This window comes from Ovis aries, chromosome 7 (assembly GCF_016772045.2).
Source record: "Ovis aries strain OAR_USU_Benz2616 breed Rambouillet chromosome 7, ARS-UI_Ramb_v3.0, whole genome shotgun sequence".
Taxonomy (NCBI): domain Eukaryota; kingdom Metazoa; phylum Chordata; class Mammalia; order Artiodactyla; family Bovidae; genus Ovis; species Ovis aries.
Genome location: NC_056060.1, coordinates 59894094 through 59917168, shown reverse-complemented (window position 1 = coordinate 59917168; position 23075 = coordinate 59894094). Strand labels below are relative to the sequence as shown.

At 40.6% G+C, this 23075-nt stretch overlaps 1 protein-coding gene across 2 annotated transcripts in view; it reads right to left on the bottom strand.

Annotated features, from left to right (window-relative positions):
• Positions 1–23075, bottom strand: part of FBN1 (fibrillin 1) — a 277248-nt gene that overhangs the window by 126697 nt on the left and 127476 nt on the right. For both annotated transcript variants that reach the window (XM_012181624.4, XM_060418056.1), the window contains exons 7-10: positions 21860–22057; positions 18431–18556; positions 10573–10698; positions 4598–4756 (exon numbers count right to left, since the gene is read on the bottom strand). In XM_012181624.4, coding sequence (XP_012037014.1) covers positions 4598–4756; positions 10573–10698; positions 18431–18556; positions 21860–22057 — 609 coding nt within the window. The remainder of the gene's footprint in view (positions 1–4597; positions 4757–10572; positions 10699–18430; positions 18557–21859; positions 22058–23075) is intronic.

Below are 23075 nucleotides of genomic sequence, written 5' to 3'. Positions count from 1 at the left end.
AGTGGGGAGTAAGGACCTGAACTGAGGAGAAGTTTGAGAAGAAAGGATGCCTTCTTTTCTGACCATAACGCATTAAGATTAGATCTCAATTACACGAGAAAAACTATTAAAAATTCCAACATATGGAGGCTGAACAACACGCTTCTGAATAACCAACAAAAATAAATCAAAAAAGAAATCAAAATATGCATAGAAACTAATGAAAATGAAAACACAACCCAAAACCTGTGGGACACTATAAAATCAGTGCTAAGAGGAAAGTTCATAGCAATTCAGGCATACCTCAAGAAACAAGAAAAAAAGTCAAATAAATAACCTAACTCTACACCTAAAGCACTAGAAAAGGAAGAAATGGAGAACCCCAGAGTTAGTAGAAGGAAAGAAATCTTAAAAATTAGGGCAGAAATAAATGCAAAAAAACCCCAAAAGAGACCATAGCAAAAACCAACAAAGCCAAAAGCTGGTTCTTTGAAAGGATAAATAAAATTGACAAACCATTAGCCAGACTCATCAAGAAACAAAGAGAGAAACATCAAATCAATAAAATTAGAAATGAAAATGGAGAGATCACAATAGACAACACAGAAATACAAAGGATCATAAGAGACTACTATCAGCAATTATATGCCAATAAAATGGACAACGTGGAAGAAATGGACAAATTCTTAGAAAAGTACAACTTTCCAAAACTGAACCAGGAAGAAATAGAAAATCTTAACAGACCCATCACAAGCACAGAAATTGAAACTATAATCAGAAATCTTCCAGCAAACAAAAGCCCAGGTCCAGACGGCTTCACAGCTGAATTCTACCAAAAATTTCGAGAAGAGCTAACACCTATCCTACTCAAAATCTTCCAGAAAATTGCAGAGGAAGGTAAACTTCCAAACTCATTCTATGAGGCCACCATCACCCTAATACCAAAACCTGACAAAGATGCTACAAAAAAAGAAAACTACAGGCCAATATCACTGATGAACATAGATGCAAAAATCCTCAACAAAATTCTAGCAATCAGAATCCAACAACACATTAAAAAGATCATACACCATGACCAAGTGGGCTTTATCCCAGGGATGCAAGGATTCTTCAATATCCGCAAATCAATCAATGTAATTCACCACATCAACAAATTGAAAATAAAAGCCATATGATTATCTCAATAGATGCAGAGAAGGCCTTTGACAAAATTCAAATCTTATGATAAAAACTGTCCAGAAAGCAGGAATAGAAGGAACATACCTCAACATAATAAAAGCTATATATGACAAACCCACAGCAAACATTATCCTCAATGGTGAAAAATTGAAAGCATTTCCCCTAAAGTCAGGAACAAGACAAGGGTGCCCACTTTCACCGCTACTATTCAACATAGTTCTGGAAGTTTTGGCCACAGCAATCAGAGCAGAAAAAGAAATAAAAGGAATCCAAATTGGAAAAGAAGAAGTAAAACTCTCACTGTTTGCAGATGACATGATCCTCTACATAGAAAACCCTAAAGACTCCACCAGAAAATTACTAGAGCTAATCAATGAATATAGTAGAGTTGCAGGATATAAAGTCAACACACAGAAATCCCTTGCATTCCTATACGCTAATAATGAGAAAGTTGAAAAAGAAATTAAGGAAACAATTCCATTCACCATTGCAACGAAAAGAATAAAATATTTAGGAATATATCTAGCTAAAGAAACTAAAGACCTATATATAGAAAACTATAAAACACTGATGAAAGAAATCAAAGAGGACACTAATAGATGGAGAAATATACCATGTTCATGGATCAGAAGAATCAATATAGTGAAAATGAGTATACTACCCAAAGCAATCTACAAATTCAATGCAATTCCTATCAAGCTACCAGCGATATTTTTCACAGAACTAGAACAAATAATTTCAAGATTTGTATGGAAATACAAAAAACCTCGAATAGCCAAAGCAATCTTGAGAAAGAAGAATGGAACTAGAGGAATCAACTTGCCTGACTTCAGGCTCTACTACAAAGCCAGTCATCAAGACAGTATGGTACTGGCACAAAGACAGAAATATAGATCAGTGGAACAAAATAGAAAGCCCAGAAATAAATCCACACACATATGGACACCTTATCTTTGACAAAGGAGGCAAGAATATACAATGGAGTAAAGACAATCTCTTTAACAAGTGGTGCTAGGAAAACTGGTCAACTACTTATAAAAGAATGAAATTAGGTCACTTTCTAACACCGCACATGAAAATAAACTCAAAATAGATTAAAGATCTAAATGTAAGACCAGAAACTATAAAACTCCTAGAGGAGAACATAGGCAAAACACTCTCAGACATAAATCACAGCAGGATCCTCTACGATCCACCCCCCAGAATTCTGGAAATAAAAGCAAAAATAAACAAATGGGATCTAATTAAAATTAAAAGCTTCTGCACAACAAAGGAAACTATAAGCAAGGTGAAAAGACAGCCTTCTGAATGGGAGAAAATAATAGCAAATGAAGCAATGGACAAACAACTAATCTCAAAAATATACAAGCAACTTATGCAGCTCAATTCCAGAAAAATAAACGACCCAATCAAAAAATGGGCCAAAGAACTAAATAGACATTTCTCCAAAGAAGACATACGGATGGCTAACAAACACATGAAAAGATGCTCAACATCACTCATTATTAGAGAAATGCAAATCAAAACCACAATGAGGTATCACTTCACACCAGTCAGAATGTCTGTGATCCAAAAGTCTACAAGCAATAAATGCTGGAGAGGGTGTGGAGAAAAGGGAACCCTCTTACACTGTTGGTGGGAATCCAAACTAGTACAGCCACTATGGAAAACAGTGTGGAGATTCCTTAAAAAACTGCAAATAGAACTGCCTTATGACCCAGCAATCCCACTGCTGGGCATACACACCGAGGAAACCAGAACTGAAAGAGACACATGTACCCCACTGTTCATCGCAGCACTGTTTATAATAGCCAGGACATGGAAACAACCTAGATGTCCATCAGCAGATGAATGGATAAGAAAGCTGTGGTACATATACACAATGGAGTATTACTCAGCCATTAGAAAGAATACATTTGAATCAGTTCTAATGAGGTGGATGAAACTGGAGCCAATTATACAGAGTGAAGTAAGCCAGAAAGAAAAACACCAATACAGTATACTAACACATATATATGGAATTTAGAAAGATGGCAATGATGACCCTGTATGCAAGACAGCAAAAGAGACACAGATGTGTAGAGCGGACTTTTGGACTCAGAGGGAGAGGGAGAGGGTGGGATGATTTGGGAGAATGGCATTGAAACATGTATACTATCATGTAAGAAATGAATTGCCAGTCTATGTCCGATGCAGGATACAGCATGCTTGGGGCTGGTGCACGGGGATGACCTAGAGAGATGTTATGGGGAGGGAGGTGGGAGGGAGGTTCATGTTTAGGAACGCATGTACACCCGTGGTGGATTCATGTCAATGTATGGCAAAACCAATACAGTATTGTAAAATAAAAATTAAAAAAAAAAAAAGAAAGGATGCTTGAGTTTAGAAATGCACAGGCTGGGTTCAAGGAAAGCTGAATTATATAATTTAATTAGAAAATAAAGCTGCTACAAAGAACAAGAATTAAAAGACAAACTGGGATCAGATTTGGAGACTTTTCTGCTAAAAAGTAAAATTTTATTTTCAGGGATGGCTGAGATGGTAAAGCATCTGTCTGCAATGCGGGAGACGCAGGTTTGATCCCGGGGTTGGGAAGATCCCCTGGAGAAGGAAATGGCAATCCACTCCAGCACTCTTGCCTGGAAAAATCCCATGGACGGAGGAACCTGATAGGCTATAGTCCATGGGGTCGCAAAGATTCGGACATGACTAAGCGACTTCATTTCACCTTGTTTTCAAGAAATGGAGTGACTTGGACCACTAGATAAGCCTGAGTTCATCCTGAGAAAAATTTTCTGGACATCTTTCTCTACATTTTCCCCAGACACAATTTTTAAAAACTGAATTTCAGTTGAGTTAGGCTTTGGAAAACGTTCTGTGGCAGCTGTGGACTTCAGGGAGAGCAGGTAGGAGGCCACTTAAATAGTGCAGATGAGAGAAAGTGAGCTTTACATGGAAATGAATAAGACATGGAAGAGAAGTCAAAACAAAACAAAAAAATCAACAGGACTACGTGGCAAGGAAGAAGAGGGGAGTGTCAAATATTTGGGCAGGAAGAATTTATATCCACAACAACTCACCTGAACAACTCTAAATGAGTTGACTCTGATACTAGTGAGCTTTTGAGCCCTACGTGAGAGCTGAAAGAAATACCTGAGGATAAGGAAGAGCCAGTTCTTCCAGGCTGGTCAGGCTGCTAGCCAGCGGTAATTTGCAAGCTAAGTAAGATTCTAAGTGCCTGAGAACAGTGTCATGTGTACAGACCTCTGTGTTTCCCCTGTTCACTACCTGGGGAAACTTCTCTGAAGGTCCTCTGTCTTATTTTCTGGAATCTTATTCACTTACCCCAGTTCCCACTAGAACTGCAGCATGCACATCATCACTAGGGCTTGCAGGGGTTGAGATGGGAGGCTCTGTGGATAAATGGAAGGGCTCTCACCAGTTGCTCTGATGGGACACATCTCGGGGGCGACTGTGACCCCGGGAGACCAGCACCGGCCGACGTCGCAGCAGCACTGCACCTTGGTGACGGACTGTGGCAGCTGGTTAGAACAGCGCCCATTCGTCAGAGCCGTGTAACAGTATCCTGGGCGGACATCTGAGAAGACAAAGAAACCCACACACCTGCGTCACTGAGACCAAACTTAGGGAAGACTCCTGCCCCCACACCTCCACCTTTCCCTCTGGGGCTGGAGCCAGGTGAACAGACTGACGGAAGCAGCGGTGCCCTGGAAGGGAAGCTGTGCGCCCTGCACCGGGAACAATGCTCCCGTTCCTCTGTTCCTCTGTCTCACACCTTCTGTCCCTAGGGCTGGGGCACTTGGCCCAAGTCCCGCATTCTATCCCCAAGGTGGGGACGAATGGTTATAAACATACGAGACCAGCGGAAAAGAGATGCAGAAAATCCCTGCAGTGACAGAGTCGTGTCTCTATACTAAAGGGAGGCTGTGTTGTCCTTCCTTTAAAACAACTTAATTTGAGTCACTTTAGGCAAATGTTGATACAAATCTATTTTAAAACAATATGAAGTCTGCAAGATAGTCTACATTTCTAAAAGATCTTATTTCTCAGTCTGAAACTGTCAGACTTGTGAGATTGTTTTTTTGAAAAGGAATGAGCCACTTTGCAGTCAGATCCAATGCTTGTTAGTCAAGATTTCCTTTGGTCCTGAGGCCCTAACAGATTTGATAAGGCACTAATGATATACAAGTTCAAAAGATACACAGTTGCAAGTTCTTAGTGCTAAAGGATACAGTAATTCTTAAAGAAATTAAAAGTTTATTTTGGCAGAAAGGTATCTTCTCAAAGCAACAGAGGAAGATGTTTCTATCACTTTTAAAAAAGATTAATTTATGGCTGTGCTGGGTGTTCATTGCTGTGCTGGGCTTTCTCTAGCTGTGCACAGTGGGGGTTAATCTTGGTTGTGGTACGTGCGCTTCTCATTGCAGTTGCTCTCTTACTGTGGAGCACAGGATCTAGGTACACGGGCTTCAGTAGTGGCAGCTCATGGGCTCTGGAGCACAGTCTCAGCACACAGGCTTACTTGCTCCGCAGCATGACTGATCATCCCAGATCAGGGATCAAACCCATGTTCCCTGAATTGGCAGGCAGATTCTTTACCACTGAGCCACCAGGAAAGCCTGTGTGTGTGTGTGTGTGTGTGTGTGTGTGTGTGTGTGTGTGTGTGTGTGTGTGTGTGTGTGTGTGTGTGTGTGTGTGTGTGTGTGTGTGTGTGTGTGTGTGTGTGTGTGTGTGTGTGTGTGTGTGTGTATACATATACATATATACACACACATATATATATATCACTTTTACTGGGTTACATCATGTCTGACTGTTGTGACGACAACACTGACACACTGAACTACAACTCTGAGCTACCAGAAAAGAGCTGAAGACAAAGGAAAACCCTAACTGTTCCATGACGCTTTGAGGTCATGCCATGGAGTAGCAGAGGCAGGGAGCCAACTGCAGAGCACCTTGATCCATCATGTGTTAGGGGTATACCTCTCCAAGTAAAACGTATCTCTATACAGTTCTATAAAATAAACTTTTGAAATGTAACCAATATTTTAAATGTAACCAGTATTTTGTCATATGAAGGAATACAACTGGGAAATCCTTTTGTAAGGTGAGGAATTTGTTTATAGTCAAAAACCTGTCCCTATGTTTCCTGTAAGTGTGCACATTAACCATCATTTGATCAGAGAGGATCAGACCCATAATTGCTTTCATCTACATCATTCTTGAAAACACAAAGCCTTAAAATCTTACAGGTTGCAATAAATTAATGAAAGACAAGGAAAAAACCAAGGCTAACTTGGAAACACTTAAATTATTAACGTCAAGTGAAGATGGCTACAACAAACCTAGAGAAATCATTAAGAGAAAATTGTGGGTCAGCTTTAAAGGATATGAGATTATTTCTAAAAAGTACTTAAAACCACTAGCATGTATGAGTATGCTTTCCAGAAATGTTTTGTGGTCCCAGCTCCTGCACCTTTGGTCAGACAAATAGTCTCAGCAAAGAGGCAGAACAAGTTTGATCCAGGGTAAATGAATGGGGAGGGGAGTGAAGACAAAGAATGCTCTGTGGAGATATGGGTGGCATCTCCCCTAGGAAGAAGGGGGAGAAACAGAACTTCCTGCTTCCTAATTTGCATTGCCTTAAAGCCACTAATACATCATATACTCCAGGATTAATATTTTGGGCATGAAAACCAAAGACTGTTAAGAATGGGAAGAGATGTTCAAAAACTGGCTTATATCCCAGCTTCAAGTGAATTTGGTGGTCAAAACCCAGTATAAACACTTGACCAAAATTTGTATATACAATTTTCAGTGTGGGCTATCTTGCAGAGCAAAACTGAGACCTACAGCTGCCAACTGCAAACTCCTAATGAGCTAATGTCTATTATTTTGCAAATTATCTATGATATTATTTTACTGCTCAGCTGGCTGACTTATATGATAAATCAGTTGGTCAGAGACTTTTGAACAAAATGGTGAATGCTGAGGCTGGAACAATTACCAACCACATTTGGGTTGCTGGCAGGTCCTGATTTATAAATGGCACCTGCATCTACAATAATCATTTTACTAGTTTTTCTTTTTCTTTTTTTCTGAAGGAGGGGTTCTGTTAAGAGAATACACATTCACATAACATAACTATAAAGAAAACCAATGGGAAGATTTGTGAAAAGCAGAAACCATTCAGAGAAACTGACCCTTGGACACACCAGCCTGAAGTTTTGTCATCAGATGGCAGTGCCAAAGGAAATCGTCTGGCGCTAGATCACTTTGCCCAGAGGATATGGGGTGGATTTAAATTTATCTAAAGATCTATAGGAATTGGAACAGAGGGGGGAAAATGGTAAGATTTGGAGGAGGTAAAGGGAGGTTGACTTCCCTGATGGCTCAGATGGCAAAGAATCTGCCTGCAATGCAGGAGACTGGGGTTTAGTTGCTGGGGGTTGGGAAGATCCCCTGGAGAAAAGGGAGGCTGGAGGAACTGTAGGAACTGTAGACCTGGCCAAGACACTTGGCAGAAGAGGAGAAGGAAACTTTCTTCTTTTCTCCACTTCTGAATCACCTGGCCTTACTCTCCGGACCCAGAAATCACATTCTATCAAAACAAATATATGATGGATTAAACGTGTGTTTGCAGGTCATCTTAGCCTGTCAACAGGCTTCCCCTAACCAATCATTAACACTAGTGTGGCCAACTGGGAGCTAGGAGCTGTGAGGCCCATGCTAGGTACACAGCATCTTAAGACTCCTAGAAACTGATGAGATGGAACACAGTAATGAAAAGACAACCCTATGAAAAGTACTATAAAGTGCCAAAGGAAGATCACAGAGCGAAAAATAAAATGCAGTAAGGCTGCAATATCTTTCAGGATAAAGGGAGAGTTGGGACTGGTGAGACCTGTGAGTTGCTGAACATGATAACAGAAGGTAACAGGTGGAATATCATGGTTCAGAGAGATGTCTAAGGAAGATACCACACTCCATGATCTACACATGGGCTTTCCTACTGGTTAGATTCACTATTTCCAAGCAACCAGCTTGCCAACAAACCCTGGATTTGTTCATAAGTTGGAGACTATACATATTTTCTTGTCACTGGGGGTAATTTTAGGGGTCTTTGTGGTTTACCAAGGCAGGAAATGTCAGCAGTAGAGAAGGCAGAAATGTCATTGGGATCATTCTATATAGCAAGTTGCTAATTACGGGTACCATGGAGTTCCAAGGAGGCAGAAACGGTGCTTGCCTAGGGGTATGGCAAGCAAAGGTTTACTGCATCCAGTGTTCATTTGGGAGGGGTCAGAAGCAGCGGGCGGGGTCTGGACTGTGAACTCAGCCCAAGTCGGAATATGAGCTCCCTCATTTATTAACTGCATAAACAACTGGACCAAATTACTTATCTAAATTTCTTAAACCTTGGCTTTTCCCCTTCTACAGTACTGTTTTGAACATTAAGTCATATAACTTCCATAAAATACCTCACACCTAGGAGGTGACCCAGGAATCCTAGTTCCCTCCTTTCATAAAAAAAAGTTAGTGTCGATATATCAGGCAGAAAGGAAACAACTTTAAAAATGCAAACTCTCTGATATGTAAATGTGTTAAAATGATTAAAGCGAATTATTTTAATGCCATTTGCGCTCTTTGAAGGTTAACAACAACAACAAAAGTCTACCTATTATCTGGCCAGGAAAGAACTTCTGCTAAGCATAAGCACTGGAGGTCATGTGCTCATTGGGTTAGTATGGAGAGAAAAAGGAGCTACATGAGCTGTACTTGCCATCCTTTTATGCAACTCCAAGATCTATGGATAGATTCTGGAAAACTAGGCCATCTAGGCACCATGACCATCGTTTCTAAGAAAAACCCAGATATGCTTCCCTCACGAGTTGATCTTATTCAAATGTCAACTGGGAGACTGCCCTCAGCTTTTATTATGTGTGACTAACTAAAAAGGAATTTAGAATTTTGGTGCAATTCTGTTTTGGTCTGAAATTCGTGGCCTGTGGTGAGGATATGAAGTTGTCTTTGAAAATTTGAGCCAGAAACAAACATCAAACGATAGCATTCATTTTTCTCCAGGGCCTTTCACCACAGGCTTCCTAACTTTGCCCTTATAATAGGAAATTACTTAGGTCGATATTCAAATACTTACTGAGTGCATACTATATGTCAGGACTCGTGCTGAGAATCACCACTGGGAACTTAAGGATAGCAATTAGTGTTTCTTAAGAAGAACTATCTTCTTCATTAAGAGATAAAACACATAGAAACACAGAATTTCCCTATAAAACCATGTATAATGAGTGTATCCTTAGGTTTGGGATGAGGGGAGAAATCACTTTCAGGTAAGCTGATCTGCAACACCTTCAAAGACAAAGAATCTGAGGAGAAGTTGAAAGGAGGCTGGAGTTGAAGGGTGTATCCTAAGTGCCACAACATGAATGAAGGAATTGCCATGAATGGCCCATTTTGGGGGTGAGAAGGGGAGACTATGATGACAAGTCTGCAAGGTGGGAAGGGGTCAGAGAGTGCAGCTTCTTCACTATTGGGCTGTGCATTCTTGAACTCCAACTTTATTCTAGAATACTGGACCTTGAAGGAAGTCTCAGCAACTGTTAAATCCAGCAATTGTCAAATCTCTCTCTCTCTCTCTCTTTTTTTTTTTTTTTACAACAGAACCTCTTGTTTAATTGATGTTTTACATGGAAGCCTAACACCCATCCAGATAAAAGGAAAATTTCCTAGCATGTGTTTATGGGGGTGGGGGTGGCAGGAAACTTCTGCACTCAGCCTACCCCTTTTTTTCCTGCCCCCTATCCCATCCTAGCAATCCTAGAGGGCTAGGCAGTCCCATGAGGATTCCGTGGGACATAAACTGAAAACCACTAATTACCAAATCCTAGTGGAAAACTACCAGACATTCTTGAGCAAGAGAGTTATTTAATCAAAGCATCGTTTTAGGAAGATAAATCTAAGAAGGTGGATCGTAGGGAAACCACAAAGCATGGATAGCAATGAAGAGATTACCGCAAAACTTCGGACCTGAATTAACATAGGTCCCAGGAAATGACTGAAGGCGAGGGTAAAGAGAGAGAGGTGTCGAGGATGGCTTCCAGGTCTGATAGTCACATCGTTGCAAAGTTAATTCACATTGAGTATATCTGTAAGGTCTCCAGGACCATCTCTTTATGGGAGGTAGAAATGTCAAAGCAAGACTGCAAGCACCTCTGTTCTTTAAGAGAATGGTCAACTATTTAATAGATCTTCATGAAAGTACGTTTTACTTCAAGTAAGAGTATGTATCTTCCTTGACAAGCTGTTTAGAATGATGTTTCTTACGGAACTGATTTAGAGAAACTGCACGCTGTTTATAATCACACCTACCTATGCATCTGGTACCGTCTGGAGAGGTGTAAAAACCGGGGGGACATTTACAAAAGTAGCTGCTGACTGTGTTCGTACATTCACCCCCATCACAGATTCCAGGAATAGTGCTGCATTCATCAATATCTGGAATGAAAAGAAGAGCTTCAGTATTCTTAGGACACAGTATAAAACCGTCTGTCATTCCAAGAACTCAGAGTCTAAGTCTTGTCAAATCGTGTCCCCAGAAATAGTGATCTTTATAGAATAAAAGCTGCCTGTGCTTGTTCAATCACCCAGTCGTGTCCAGCTCTTTGCGACCCCATGGACTGCAGCACGCCAGACCTCTCTGTCCTTCACCATCTCCCACAGTTTGCCCAAGTTCATGTGCATTGCATCAGTGATGCTGTCAAACCATCTCATCTTCTGACACCCTCTTCTCCTTCTGCCCTCAATCTTTCCCAGCAACACGAGGGGGGAAAAAAAAAACCTGCCCATGGAATTATTAATTCAAAGTCAGAGTGCTTCTTATTTCCACACAGGTTTACCCAAGAAATTTACCAGATTTGCAAGATTAGAGCAAAATGAAAGAAATTTTGCCTTTAAAATCTAAAATTGGACAGTTGTTTCAAGTCCTTTACAGCATGCTAATGTTTCAAATATTTTGTTTAAAATTTTCTTTTCCCTTTTCATGTTTTGCATTGAGTTAAGCTCCCTTTCTATTCACTCTATGTTCTGCATTGCTTCCTGAACTTTAGATCTGATTTTCCACAGATACTGAAATCCTACAGAGAAGACCATGTGGTCTGACTACTGGCCAAGACATGGCCAACTTGGTTCTCAGGGGCTCCCAGACTGGCACTATAATGATCTTCTGTGGGGTCAGGGAGTGAATTGTGGCAGACACTGAGACGCTTCACCAGATACCCTTTCAGGGGATGACTTGTCCCAGAGCTGGGAGTGCCATCCGGAGATGGCCTGCAGCTCCCAGCTCCTCTCGGGAGTGCCTGAGTTCCGAGGGCTGTCTCATCTGAGCTTACATCCTTCCCAGGCGCCCACATCCACTGGCTGATTGTAGAGGAGGGATAATGGTCTGGTCATCTCGCTCCAAAGGGTACAACTATAAAAACCACTCAAATCCCTCAAGCCCCTGTGGGGTCGGCTGAGGTCAGAGCTGTGGTTAGTCCTCAGGGCCTGAGGCCAGAAGGCCACTTCCTTCTCCTTAAGGAAGCAGTGGGAGTTGCTTAGGACAAATCTGATCATTTCCTTCAAGGAGAGCTTTGCAACAGCCACAATCAGACACTGACCGTTGTCAATAGATGCGCACCAGTGAGGGGAGAGAAGAAATAGAGGACTTCCTGCTTAGGCTAAAAGTGAACTCAAAGCCCCAGGTATCTGCATGGCCTCTTCTCTAAGACAAGTGGGGCTTTCTGCACTGACCTAGGGAGAGGGACAGTCTGAACCAAGCTTCCTGGAACACTGCAATGGCTAGACTGCCACTGTAAGGAGTTTAAAAATAAGAACCTTTCTTCTCTAGGTTCAGGACTGCTCTTCACTGGCAAAACAAAATAAGAGTTCTGAGTGTGTCTTCTGACTCAGGTTCACCAGGTTAGTAAAAAAGACAGCAGTGACACTGTTTCCATGCAGTTTAACCTTCTTAAAAGCAAAACCCCTTTTCTTCTAGGCTAGGTTAGAGGCTAAACCAACCAATATGTCACTGCTTACGTTAGAGTCAGTGCTAACCCAGACAGATCGTCCTTGTGAAGCTGTGTAAGGGAAAAGGTGCATATTCTACTCTGACAGATATAAACATCACTGTGGAGTCAGTGAAAGTCAAGCAGAGAAACAGCCAAGGACAGAGCCTAAGAGCCCTGAACTGGCATAACCTTATTGTTATGCCAGTTATCTTGCGTCCAGCTCTCTGCAATCTCATGAACTGCAGCACGCCAGGCTTCCCTGCCCTTTACTGTCTCCCTGAGTTTGCTCAAACTCATGTCCATTGAATTAGTGATGCCGTCCAATCATCTCATCCTCTCTTGCCCCCTTCTCCTCTTGTCCTCAATCTTTCCCAGCATCAGTGTCTTTTCCAATGAGTTGGCTCTTCGCATCAGGTGGCCAAAGTATTAAAGCTTCAGCTTCAACATCAGTCCTTCTCTAACCATAATCTCAAGGATCATTTTAAGGCAGTTCTTTAACATCAATTCTTCTGTATTTACCAGTCACATTCCTACCTAAAATCAACAAAAGGCCAAACAGCTATATCAAAGAGTTTAGAGGATCTGACAACCTCATCTAAAGGAGAGAGGAGGTTATAACACAAAGGTATTAAGACAAGTGCACCTTTCTCAAAGTATCCCTAAAAGTTAATGTCCAAGTCACATAACTAACACCTCTCAAAAATTATGTGAGCAGATAGTATCTATTAAAAGAAACACAAAGGTATTAAGACAAGTGCACCTTTCTCAAAGTATCCCTAAAAGTTAATGTCTGAGTCACATAACTAACACCTCTCAAAAATTATGTGAGCAGATAGTATCTATTAAAAGAAACATTTTTCTATGTGTTTGTAAAAAAGACTGCTATCATCCTCATTAAGGTCACTTAACAGACATCAATATCCAAAGAGGTTATTCAAGTAGATAGGGTATATCATAAAAAAGTTATTTAAAAACAAGAATTAATTTTGGCCAGGTGGAGGAAACATCTTCTTTCACATGCTGGCTACTTTAGACTTGGACCCTTAAGACAACACAGCAATAATCAGAGTTAATTTTTATTGAGTGTCAGGCATTGTCCAAATGCATTATATGTCAACTCATCGAACCCTCACACTATAGACATGATCATAGAACCTGATTTCTATAATTCTATAATTTGCTGAAGACCTAAGTGCATTCCACTTAGGTCTTTAGAAAACTGGCATGAATAAAACCCAAAACAAGAACAAAGAGGTTCATGTATAAAGTGATGTTAAACCCAAGTCTCCAACTGCCCGGGGCTGGACAGGGAGGAAGCAGAGTTTCCACCTAGATGCACACCTTCAAAGGTCAACAGGTCAGGAAACACACTGCAGGGTGTACCTCTTTACTGTGCACAAAAATAAAGCTAGAGTACCAGGTCAAATTGTTCAATTTGAAGGAGCTTCTTAAATGGTTCTGAATCCCCTTCAACATCCCCTCCTCGGTGACACACCCTTTCCCTTCCTGAGTCTAGGGCTTTTGCACTTTCCTGAACCACCCGCTTCTCAGTCTCATCACTTCCTGGCAGTGGAGTGAGTTGTGATTCCATGAGCAGGCTGTGGTGGGAATCCCTGACAGTGAAAGTCTGAAATAAAGCATCTGAATCAAAATCACTGATACTCTGAAACTCATTTGTACTATTATTTTTCCAGGCTCTTAGCATACTGAGTTTATCTTCTTTTAATAGAATAACAGGGATCCCACATAGGAAAGAACTTGAGATCAGTGGATTTCTCAGCATTTTTGTATCAATGATCAACTAGTTGATCATTTGTATCAACTGATCAACTAAAATAAATCTGTATCAAATGCCAGCCACAAAAGTAAATCCATTTTGAGGGGTCTGGTGGGGAGTAGAACTTGGCTGAGGAGAGCTACTTCTGTGCTCTGAATAGCTCGCCCTGTTTCCCTGGGGCAGGACAGAGCTGCTGGGAAGCAGCATACCCTTGGCCTCACTGGCTTCTTGCTGTGGACCTAGGAAGAGGCACAGATGGCTGGTCCCTTTCCTCCTGATTTACTGCCCCGGTCTTTATTGTTCTTCTTTGTTATCTCTCTGTTTCATCTGCTCTCTCCAGGCAGTCTTCCCATCCCTCAGCCTCTTGCCTATCCTGGGACTCCTTTAGCAGGATGGGAGGAAGGATGGTGGAGGGCAGGCAGATGGAGTTGGGTCCCAGTTCTGAGACAAGCATCTGGGAGCTTCATCCAGGATCACAGATGTCGAAATGACTGAGAGATGGGGGAAACCAGCTAACATGACTCTCTAGATCCCGACTGTCCAGATTACTAACAAAGTAAGAAAAAAAGGAACTAAAAAGTGTGGCAGTTGTTCAAAAGCATTATGTGACACTAATAATTTTAAGTGCCACCGAGCTTGTGAGATTTTTTACCATTATTGCTTTATTAGACACCTGAAATCCAGTATAAAATAGGTGACTACAAAGCTAACAAGCTAATTCTTCAAGCTGTGTCCAAAAAACCCCACATCAGCCTTATTTGTAATTTATAGTCACACCATGCTTGCCAGTTTGCATGGTTCCTTATTCATGCAGCACCAGCTGTCTGATCCCAACTGAGAGAAACAGTGAGAAATGTGAAGATGGAGGCCTGACTGCAGAACTAGAAAGAACGCCCAGATACCTCCTTATTCAACCTCCTCATTTGAAAGCCGATGTAACTCAGAGCTGGTAACTGACTTGTCCAAGATTACACACAGGAGGAGGGACACTGCCAGGACTAGGATACCTTATTCCCAGGGCTCCTGTGCCTCTATCACAGAGTTTCTGTTTAGCAACTGGATGAGAACCAGGGAGTTTGAACAGTGAGTCAGGGCCTGTCCCAGCTGTGGAGGATGGAGCCCGATCAATAGCAAATGTATTAAGTGGCCCCAGGAATTCTCCTTGGTGCCTGAGAGGATGAGAGCCCCTGCATCAGATAAATACACCATTATTTTAGAAAGGGGAAGTCTTAAGGGTTTTGGCTCACATATTAGGGAGTGCACAGACTTAAGAGCTGCATTTTGAAAAAAGTCCTTTGCATCACGCAGTGTTATAATTGCTAAAGACTGGGCTGGCGATAATCTAAATCCCAAAATATTAGTGGTTAATTAGGAATCCAAGGGACTTCTTCCAGAAATAAAACGTAATCCTTTAATTACACTTTTTATTTCTTAATTTCCTCCCACAGTAACCTATGCAAATACGGACTTGGTTTCCAAAAAGAAAAGGCTCGTGTGTTCTTTCAGTGTGCACACTCTAGAGTCACTGGAAAAATCAACAACAAAGGTGGGCATGAACTCTGCTTCCCTTTTTCCCAAATCACAGCTCTAAATTTTGATCTTTTTCTTCTTAAATTTATGGAAATTTAATCATTTTTATTTAATTGCTCCAGTTTGTTAATTTATATTTCAAAGGTACCTAAATTGGACATGTTGCTATAAAACTTGGCCCATGCTTTTCCAAAAAGTTTTGGGAAAAGGGGGATATTTTAAGAAGTAAGGTAGCATTCTGCAAAACGAGGATGTCACACAAAGCTGCTTTTGCCATCACTGAGGGTGTGGAGGTTGGCATCTTATAAATTGGGTAAAACCAATTTCTGATTGAATTGTAAAAAATGACTCTGGGCTTCCAAGTACCCAGTTCCCTCCTCTCCACAGCAAGAGGAAGATACATTTAAAAACCACTCAAAGTAATGGTAAAGGTTCTGGAACCATTTTGACAAGAGCACAGAACACTCCCTAGCCCATGGCCTGACCATCTTCCTAGGGGACATGTGGGCTGTTGATATTCTCTGTGATGGGTGCCAGATTTTCCAGAAATCCTTCTATTTACCACCCGGAGATGACCCCACTCCCAGAGCCAGGGAGTCGAAGGAGGGGACCCCTCACCAAGCGTTCTCAGAGGATGTTCTGACTACTTTCCTACCAGAGTTAGACAGGGCAACAGTGCCCAAACCAGTCCCCAGGTCACAGTCCGTATGGTACTAATGGGATTGTCTCTTCTCATGTCAGTTTTGCATAGAAAAACTTAAAAGGAAGTGGAAAAACCATCATCTAAATTTAATGTAACAGGAGATGGCAAAGAAAAAAAAAAGGTTTAGCCAAAAGTATTCTGTTTTTATCTGGCTACTGACTTCAATATGTAGCCAGAAAAAAACATATTTGCGGAAAAGGATTAAGTAATTTTCAGACTGAATTTTTGGTTCATTGGACACACTACTCTAATAGGTTTCTTAGCATTAATGAAAGTGTTTTGAATCACTTTTCTTTCAGTCTGAGCATTAAATCTGTGCATCTTCTGTCTAGTTCACAATGAAAGGAAACGAGCAATCCTGACTGATGCAGATTCACTGGGCTGAATGAAAGCAAGGGTCACAGGAAAGCATTTCTAGTTGAAACTGGAAGCTATTATAATCCCAGAAAACAAAACACAGACTGGACAAGCGATACGTAGCATATTGCCCTAAAGCTAACTACATGTCGAAGTTGAATGTAATAAGCTGAGAAAGCCTAAAAATGACACGTTGTTGATGTGGATTTTTCATATGATAAACCATAAAGCTTATGAATGTCATAAAAAATATGTATGATACTACCTGGAAATCTATACCATAATATTTTTAATGTTCCAAAATATTAGGAAATATTGTTATTAAAGTAGGAGCCATGACTTGCATCCAGGAAAAAAAGACAATATGATACCACAAGGACCACAGTGTGAATCAAAAGAAGTTAAATTTTAGCACTATCTGATGACTTAGTCAGGGCACTTAACACACCCAAGACAATTTCTTAATTTATAACGTAAAAGGGTAAAACCAAGTAAATTCTTTGCCCTTTTAGTATCAACATTTTCTACTTCTAACTTAATCCACAATATAACGTCTAAAATACATTAGCCTATGGAGTCAACTTTGTTGGCTTGAAACAATGTTTTTAAGAAGCCCTGCTTCCTTAGAAAGAACCTAAGTATTTTCACAGCTACCTCACCTGTTTATATCATGTTCAAGAACATATCATTACAAATTATAGGATGATTAATAACTTAAAAACAAGTCTAACCCATAAAGATAATTTTATCACAGATTATTCAGTTTCAGGGCAAGTAGATGTTAAACTTCTTAAATGTAATTCATATTTAAAGCTGCCTTTTGCACATATGATATACCCTGGCCATCAACAAGGAAAGATTAATGATCCAATTCCTGACAAATGACTTAGTATGTTTTCCTCATTGCTAGGTTTTAGGAGTCTAGATACAACAGCAACTGCTTTCAACAAAAGTGCTTGCCTCAAAATGAAACCTTCTCTCACCCCAAAGACAGTGAGTGGAGAATGAAGGGAAAGGTCTTTCGTGCTCAGCCTGATGAAAGATGTTGCCTTGAGAATGCTATTACACTGTCAAACATTACATATATACAATACATGAACTCACTAAAGAAAAGAATTCAGTGCTGCCTACTTTTATTTCCTGGATGCTTCCCTCTCATGAAAAAAAATTTATTTATTACACTTGGAAGCCAGGCCTCATTTTGGCAAAGAGCAGAAATGGTGAGTATGAACACATTCTCCGTACACACATTTTTAAAAGTTCAATCTATAAATTCAAATATATAAAGTTACCTCAAGTTATTTTTCTGTTTGATTAACATTAAAAGGTTTCCATTTGATAGGAAGAAAAGAAAATCCTAAACTTGTACCAGGAACATAAATAGATGAGTTAGTAGCTCTCTTCACAGGGAGGAAAAAAAAATCAAACATACATTTTAACTAGAAAAAAAACAGAAGATATGTCATTCTGAATGATATGTAATGATCAAATTCAAATTCATGTCTCTAGAACTATGCAAAAACATGTGTCTTGAACATTTTAACCCAGATATTGGTTCAAGAACATTTCATGTTTTAATATTTAATTTGATTCAGATGGATCTCTTACTTTAGGTCTATAAAAATGGAAAAAGCTGCAGGCTTTTTCTGGTTCAATAGCAGAAAGGCATATTATTCCTGGTAAGAATATTATATTTACACATTCACAGGAATAACCAAGACAGAAGGATTTAGGAACAATCTGAAAATAGCTTATCACTGATGTGGGTTTTGTCCGCCCCTCCACCCGTTAACTGCAAAGCACAATATTTCTTACCTTCACATTTTTGTGACACTTCATTAAATTTGTGTCCAGCAGGGCATTTGCACTCAAAAGACCCAACAGTATTAATGCAATTTCCTCCTTGACAGAGCCCAGGGATGGCCTGGCATTCGTCCACATCTGTCAGATTTTAGAAGCGAGCAAGACAGAAAGAAAGAAATTCATATCAAATTCACTGCAGAAGAAAATATGATAGCTTGTCCACAGTTATCACATTTATATCAAGGCATTATCTGTCCATAACCGCAGGTGGAACATGATGAGAGAAACCATTTCTCCCAATTACATTATGCAAAATGAATAATTCGAGTAACATGACTTTGTCAGTAATGCTCTATTAGCAGTCACAGGTATTCTTTTATTTCCCCATCTTCCATCTCTCCTCATGCACAGAAGCATGCTGGTGCTAACTTTTGTGAGCTTTATTATGCACATGGCAAAGTATAAAGATACGATAATGAAAAGACTGACAGCGGTAACTAGAGGTATTCGAGAAATCCTCAGAGTCAAAATGCAACACATTTCTATAGTAACACTGTCTTTAAGAGTTATACTGAGTGATTCAGTTCAAACAGAATTTACTTGAATGAGATCACTCAGACTACACGAGACAGCTCATGTTTTTACACAAATGAAATGGAAAATGTTCACCATAAATTCTGGAGAATTGTCTTGCACAATAAAAATTAAACAACCCAGGCAATTAAGCCAAGAAGAGACAGCAGAGCAGCCATCAGAGGGAACCTTTTTAAAGGTAAGTCGGCTCCTGTCCCAGCTCCATGCTAAGTCCTGCAAGAGTCTAACTGACCCCTCTGCTCTCTGACCTCATCTCCTAACCTTCTCCCTTTTCTCACTCTTCTCCATCAACACTGGCTTCCCTGTCATTCTTCAAACACAGCAAAGTTGCTCCTGCCTCAGGGCTTGGTAGTAGGGCCCCTGGCTGGACTATCGTTCCTCCACAGAGCTGCACGGCTCATGCTGTCCCCGACCCCCATCAGATCTCTGTTCTACTGCAGCAGGGGACCCTCTCCATGCCACCCACCTTGCTCCCCATCACTCACCACTTTTCCTAACTCTTTCATGTTTTCCCATAAGACCAATCACCAGCTGACCTAATAAATATCTGTTTGCTTTGTTTTGATGTTTTCAATACAAGATTCCAGAGTGCAGTTTCTTTGTCTGTTTTGTTCACTGCTAAAACCTCAGCACTCAAGAAATAACTGTGGTCCTACATGGAACCCCAAATATTAACTTTCCAGGAACAAAAGTTATCATTCCAGGCTCATCAGAAAGATGCTGGTAAATGTACATGTATATTCTCTCAATCTCTTCATCCATACACACAAAACTGCGGTTTAATAAAAAACCCTAGGAAGGCAGTCTAACTTTTCTTCCTCTGGGTATTTTTTTGGAAACATGGAAGCCTATTTGCCTTTTAGTTTTACTCTTCATTGTGTGAAGTGAGAGAGCAATTGCCAATTGTAAAATCTCTAGTAATCTGTGTTTTTGAAACAAGTTGCCATTTTGGAGGAGGGTTGCTGCCTGAACAACAATTTATTTTGGTATAAATTGTCATTTGCTGTTTTAAATGAAATGTCCTGGCCTCACAAATCAATGACAATATGGGAGTATAATTAGATTATGTTTTATAGCTGATCTCAATTTTGTCTTACACCAGAATTTTCCATTCTTGATATGCTGAATGTGTTCATTAAAATGTTACTTGAAATTAAAATTGGACATGGAAGCAAAACTAGATAGTTTTGTCAATCACGATTTCCAGCCAAGAGGAAATATGTATGAGGACACTCCACTGGTCATATATTCCAAGATTGAAGATGGAATAAACTCTTCTCTGAGCCCATTGCCCACAGTCCCTCATCTAGACTAAGGACTAAAAACACTAGCAGGGAAACAGTGTCCCAAGCTGATAACAAATTCTTTCAAAAAAAAAGCATGAAGAATTTCATTCTCAAAGTGGTACTATATGTGCCATTTTGATTCCATGGGTTTTCATTAATTTTCTTCTTAAAAAACTATTTTTTCCCTTGGATGTTGAATAGCAGAGTCAGAAAGGAACAGAAAGAAAATGGTGGAAAAGTCTGGATTGTACAAAATGAAAATCAAAGCTATGGAGAAGCAGCATTTCCCTCCTTCTCTTTACTCTCTTCCCCCAGATTCTCTCAGTACCTCCACCTCTGTCTACGGCTCATGGACAGGCAGCAGGGCCCTCAAATCCGGGCTTTCTGGTCATTGTTGGTGAGTTCAGGGGTATTAGCCATCTTCAGAACACCAAGGCCAACATTTTTTTTTCAAAACTCCCTAAGACTTCTCAAGGATGAGAAAAATAAGAAGGCACCAGAGGAAAAGCAGAATGAAACTTACTCTTTGTTACATAAAATTGTACAGTCTACCCTTTTGTGATTCTAGGGTTTCAAAGTAACTTCCTGCTACTCCTAACATTCAGAAGCTTACATTCAAAGGGCTAGGATTGGCAGTGTTCACGAGAAATAGAATTTATTGAAGTATAATTTAAAGGAGTTCCACAGAACTGTGTGATTAAGCTCAAGCTCTGTTTCATTGCACATTATCCTTAGAATTGACATACAGAACAAAACTAAACTAGGATCTATGTGCCTCTGAAAAGCATACCTTGAATTTTCTGAAAATACTGCAACTTTCTAAAAAAGCACTGAAGATGTCTAAAGGAAACAGATACAGGCTGGAAGTTTTCAGGCCCATCAGTTTAGTGGAGAGCTGCCTCTGTTCACTTCCTCCTATTTCCTGCCAGACATCCAGACAATAAAAGAATTTGTACAGCTGGAAGAACAGGAGTAAAAGCCAAAACCAGAGTAAGGGCTTCTATGGGAGGCAGGAGAAGAAGCGAGCGGGCGACATCTGGGGATATTTAAAACTGTGAAACAAATCCTAATTTATTTCTGACTTGTTTTATAAAAAAGAAAAAGCATAATGTAGCATGTAAAATGGAGAGAGGAACAGTTTTTTTCAGGTCAACTAAGTACAACCCATGAGACAGAGGAACTCCAACAATTTCAAACGAAGGGGGAAAAAAAAAACTAAGAAAAACAAACTACCTTGTCACAAATTTTGTTTCATGTTTATACACAGCATTACTATAATGTACATCATTGCTGTAAACAGAATCATATCACTCCTGGGAAACACTTTGGGGGTCAGAGCGGGCGGGGGTAGGGGGACTGCTGGCAAGGAAAAAATCCAGAGGGGCCAGCTGCTCTCTCCTGAGCCACGCTCCTAATGCCTAAGCTGGAGATCATGCCGTCAGCGAAATCGTGAAGTTATGCCTCTGACACTGCTTTTCCATTCTCTCCAACTTCACTGGAGAATGGCTCTCCAGAGCAAATAAGATGGATCCATTAATAACTCCACTGGCCCGGGCTTTACCTTGACAAGCTCCTGTGCGGATATTTGGAATGAAGCCGCGGCGACAGGGGTGGGGCTGGGCAGGACACATCTCACAGGGGTGGCCCCAGGCGCGGCCGACCGTGGCACAGCAGAGCGTTTTCGTGCAGACAATCCCGCTGAGCTGTCCCTGGCACATCTGGTTGCTGATCACAGTAAAACATGGACCTGTCCTGTAATCTGAAAATAAAGAAGGAGAATTCCATGAAGGTCTAGGAAAGCAGAAACTATCACACAGAAGAACAGCTGGACCCATCTGGCCGGATTCCGAACTGCGAAATGGTCTTTAGGAATAGAAAGAACCACACATCACCAACTTCCATGTGAGCCTGGGGTGCACCATTCCACTTCTGAACTGCATTTACCTCATCTACACAATGAGGATAAAAATATCACCTTCTATCCACTTTGAAGATGCTGTTGTGAGGGTCACATGAGCTAATGGAAAATACTTTACAACTGGAACATGCTATCCAAAAATGACACAATAATGTTATTTACACATTCATTCACCTAAGAAAATGTATCAGGAACTATTACAAATCAGTTCCCATGCTTTATATAGATGATTTGGTGATTAAAAGAGATCAAACCCCTGCCCTCATTAAGCTTACAGTCTATTGGCGAAAACAAAGAATTTCAAACTTGCAACAAGGCAAGTCAGCACACCTTTTTCTCTGGAGTTTCTTGAAAAAAGGAAATAGTTATTTGTTTCTTTTGATTGGGTCTATCTTACTTCAAATACAAAAAAAAAAACACACAAGCAAACCAAAAAAAAAAACCAACCAAACAAACAAAAAAAACTCTTTCAAAATAAGAACCACCACCAAAACAGTTAGCTCTGCAAAAGACATCAGATATTTAAGAGAGAGGGCACTGATCTGAAATCACCATACCCCACAGGCAAAAGGATCATCTTAAAGCAAACAGGGATAAGCTGAGACCCCAGGAGAAGTTCCATTTTCAAGTATTCTTGCCCAATATAAAATCTCCTTTTTTTTTTCCCTAAAGGGAGAAAGTCAATCTGGATTCAGCAGCCAGCAAACAAGAAAGATTATGATATAGCGAGCACAGTGGACCAAAGCCAGGCCGTCGCCAGCCTCCCTGTAGTGGAAATATGGGCCATAATGGCCCCTTCTCTTCTACAGTGGTCTTGGCAGATAAGGGAGGCTGGGCTTTGGCGAGACTCACGGGCTCC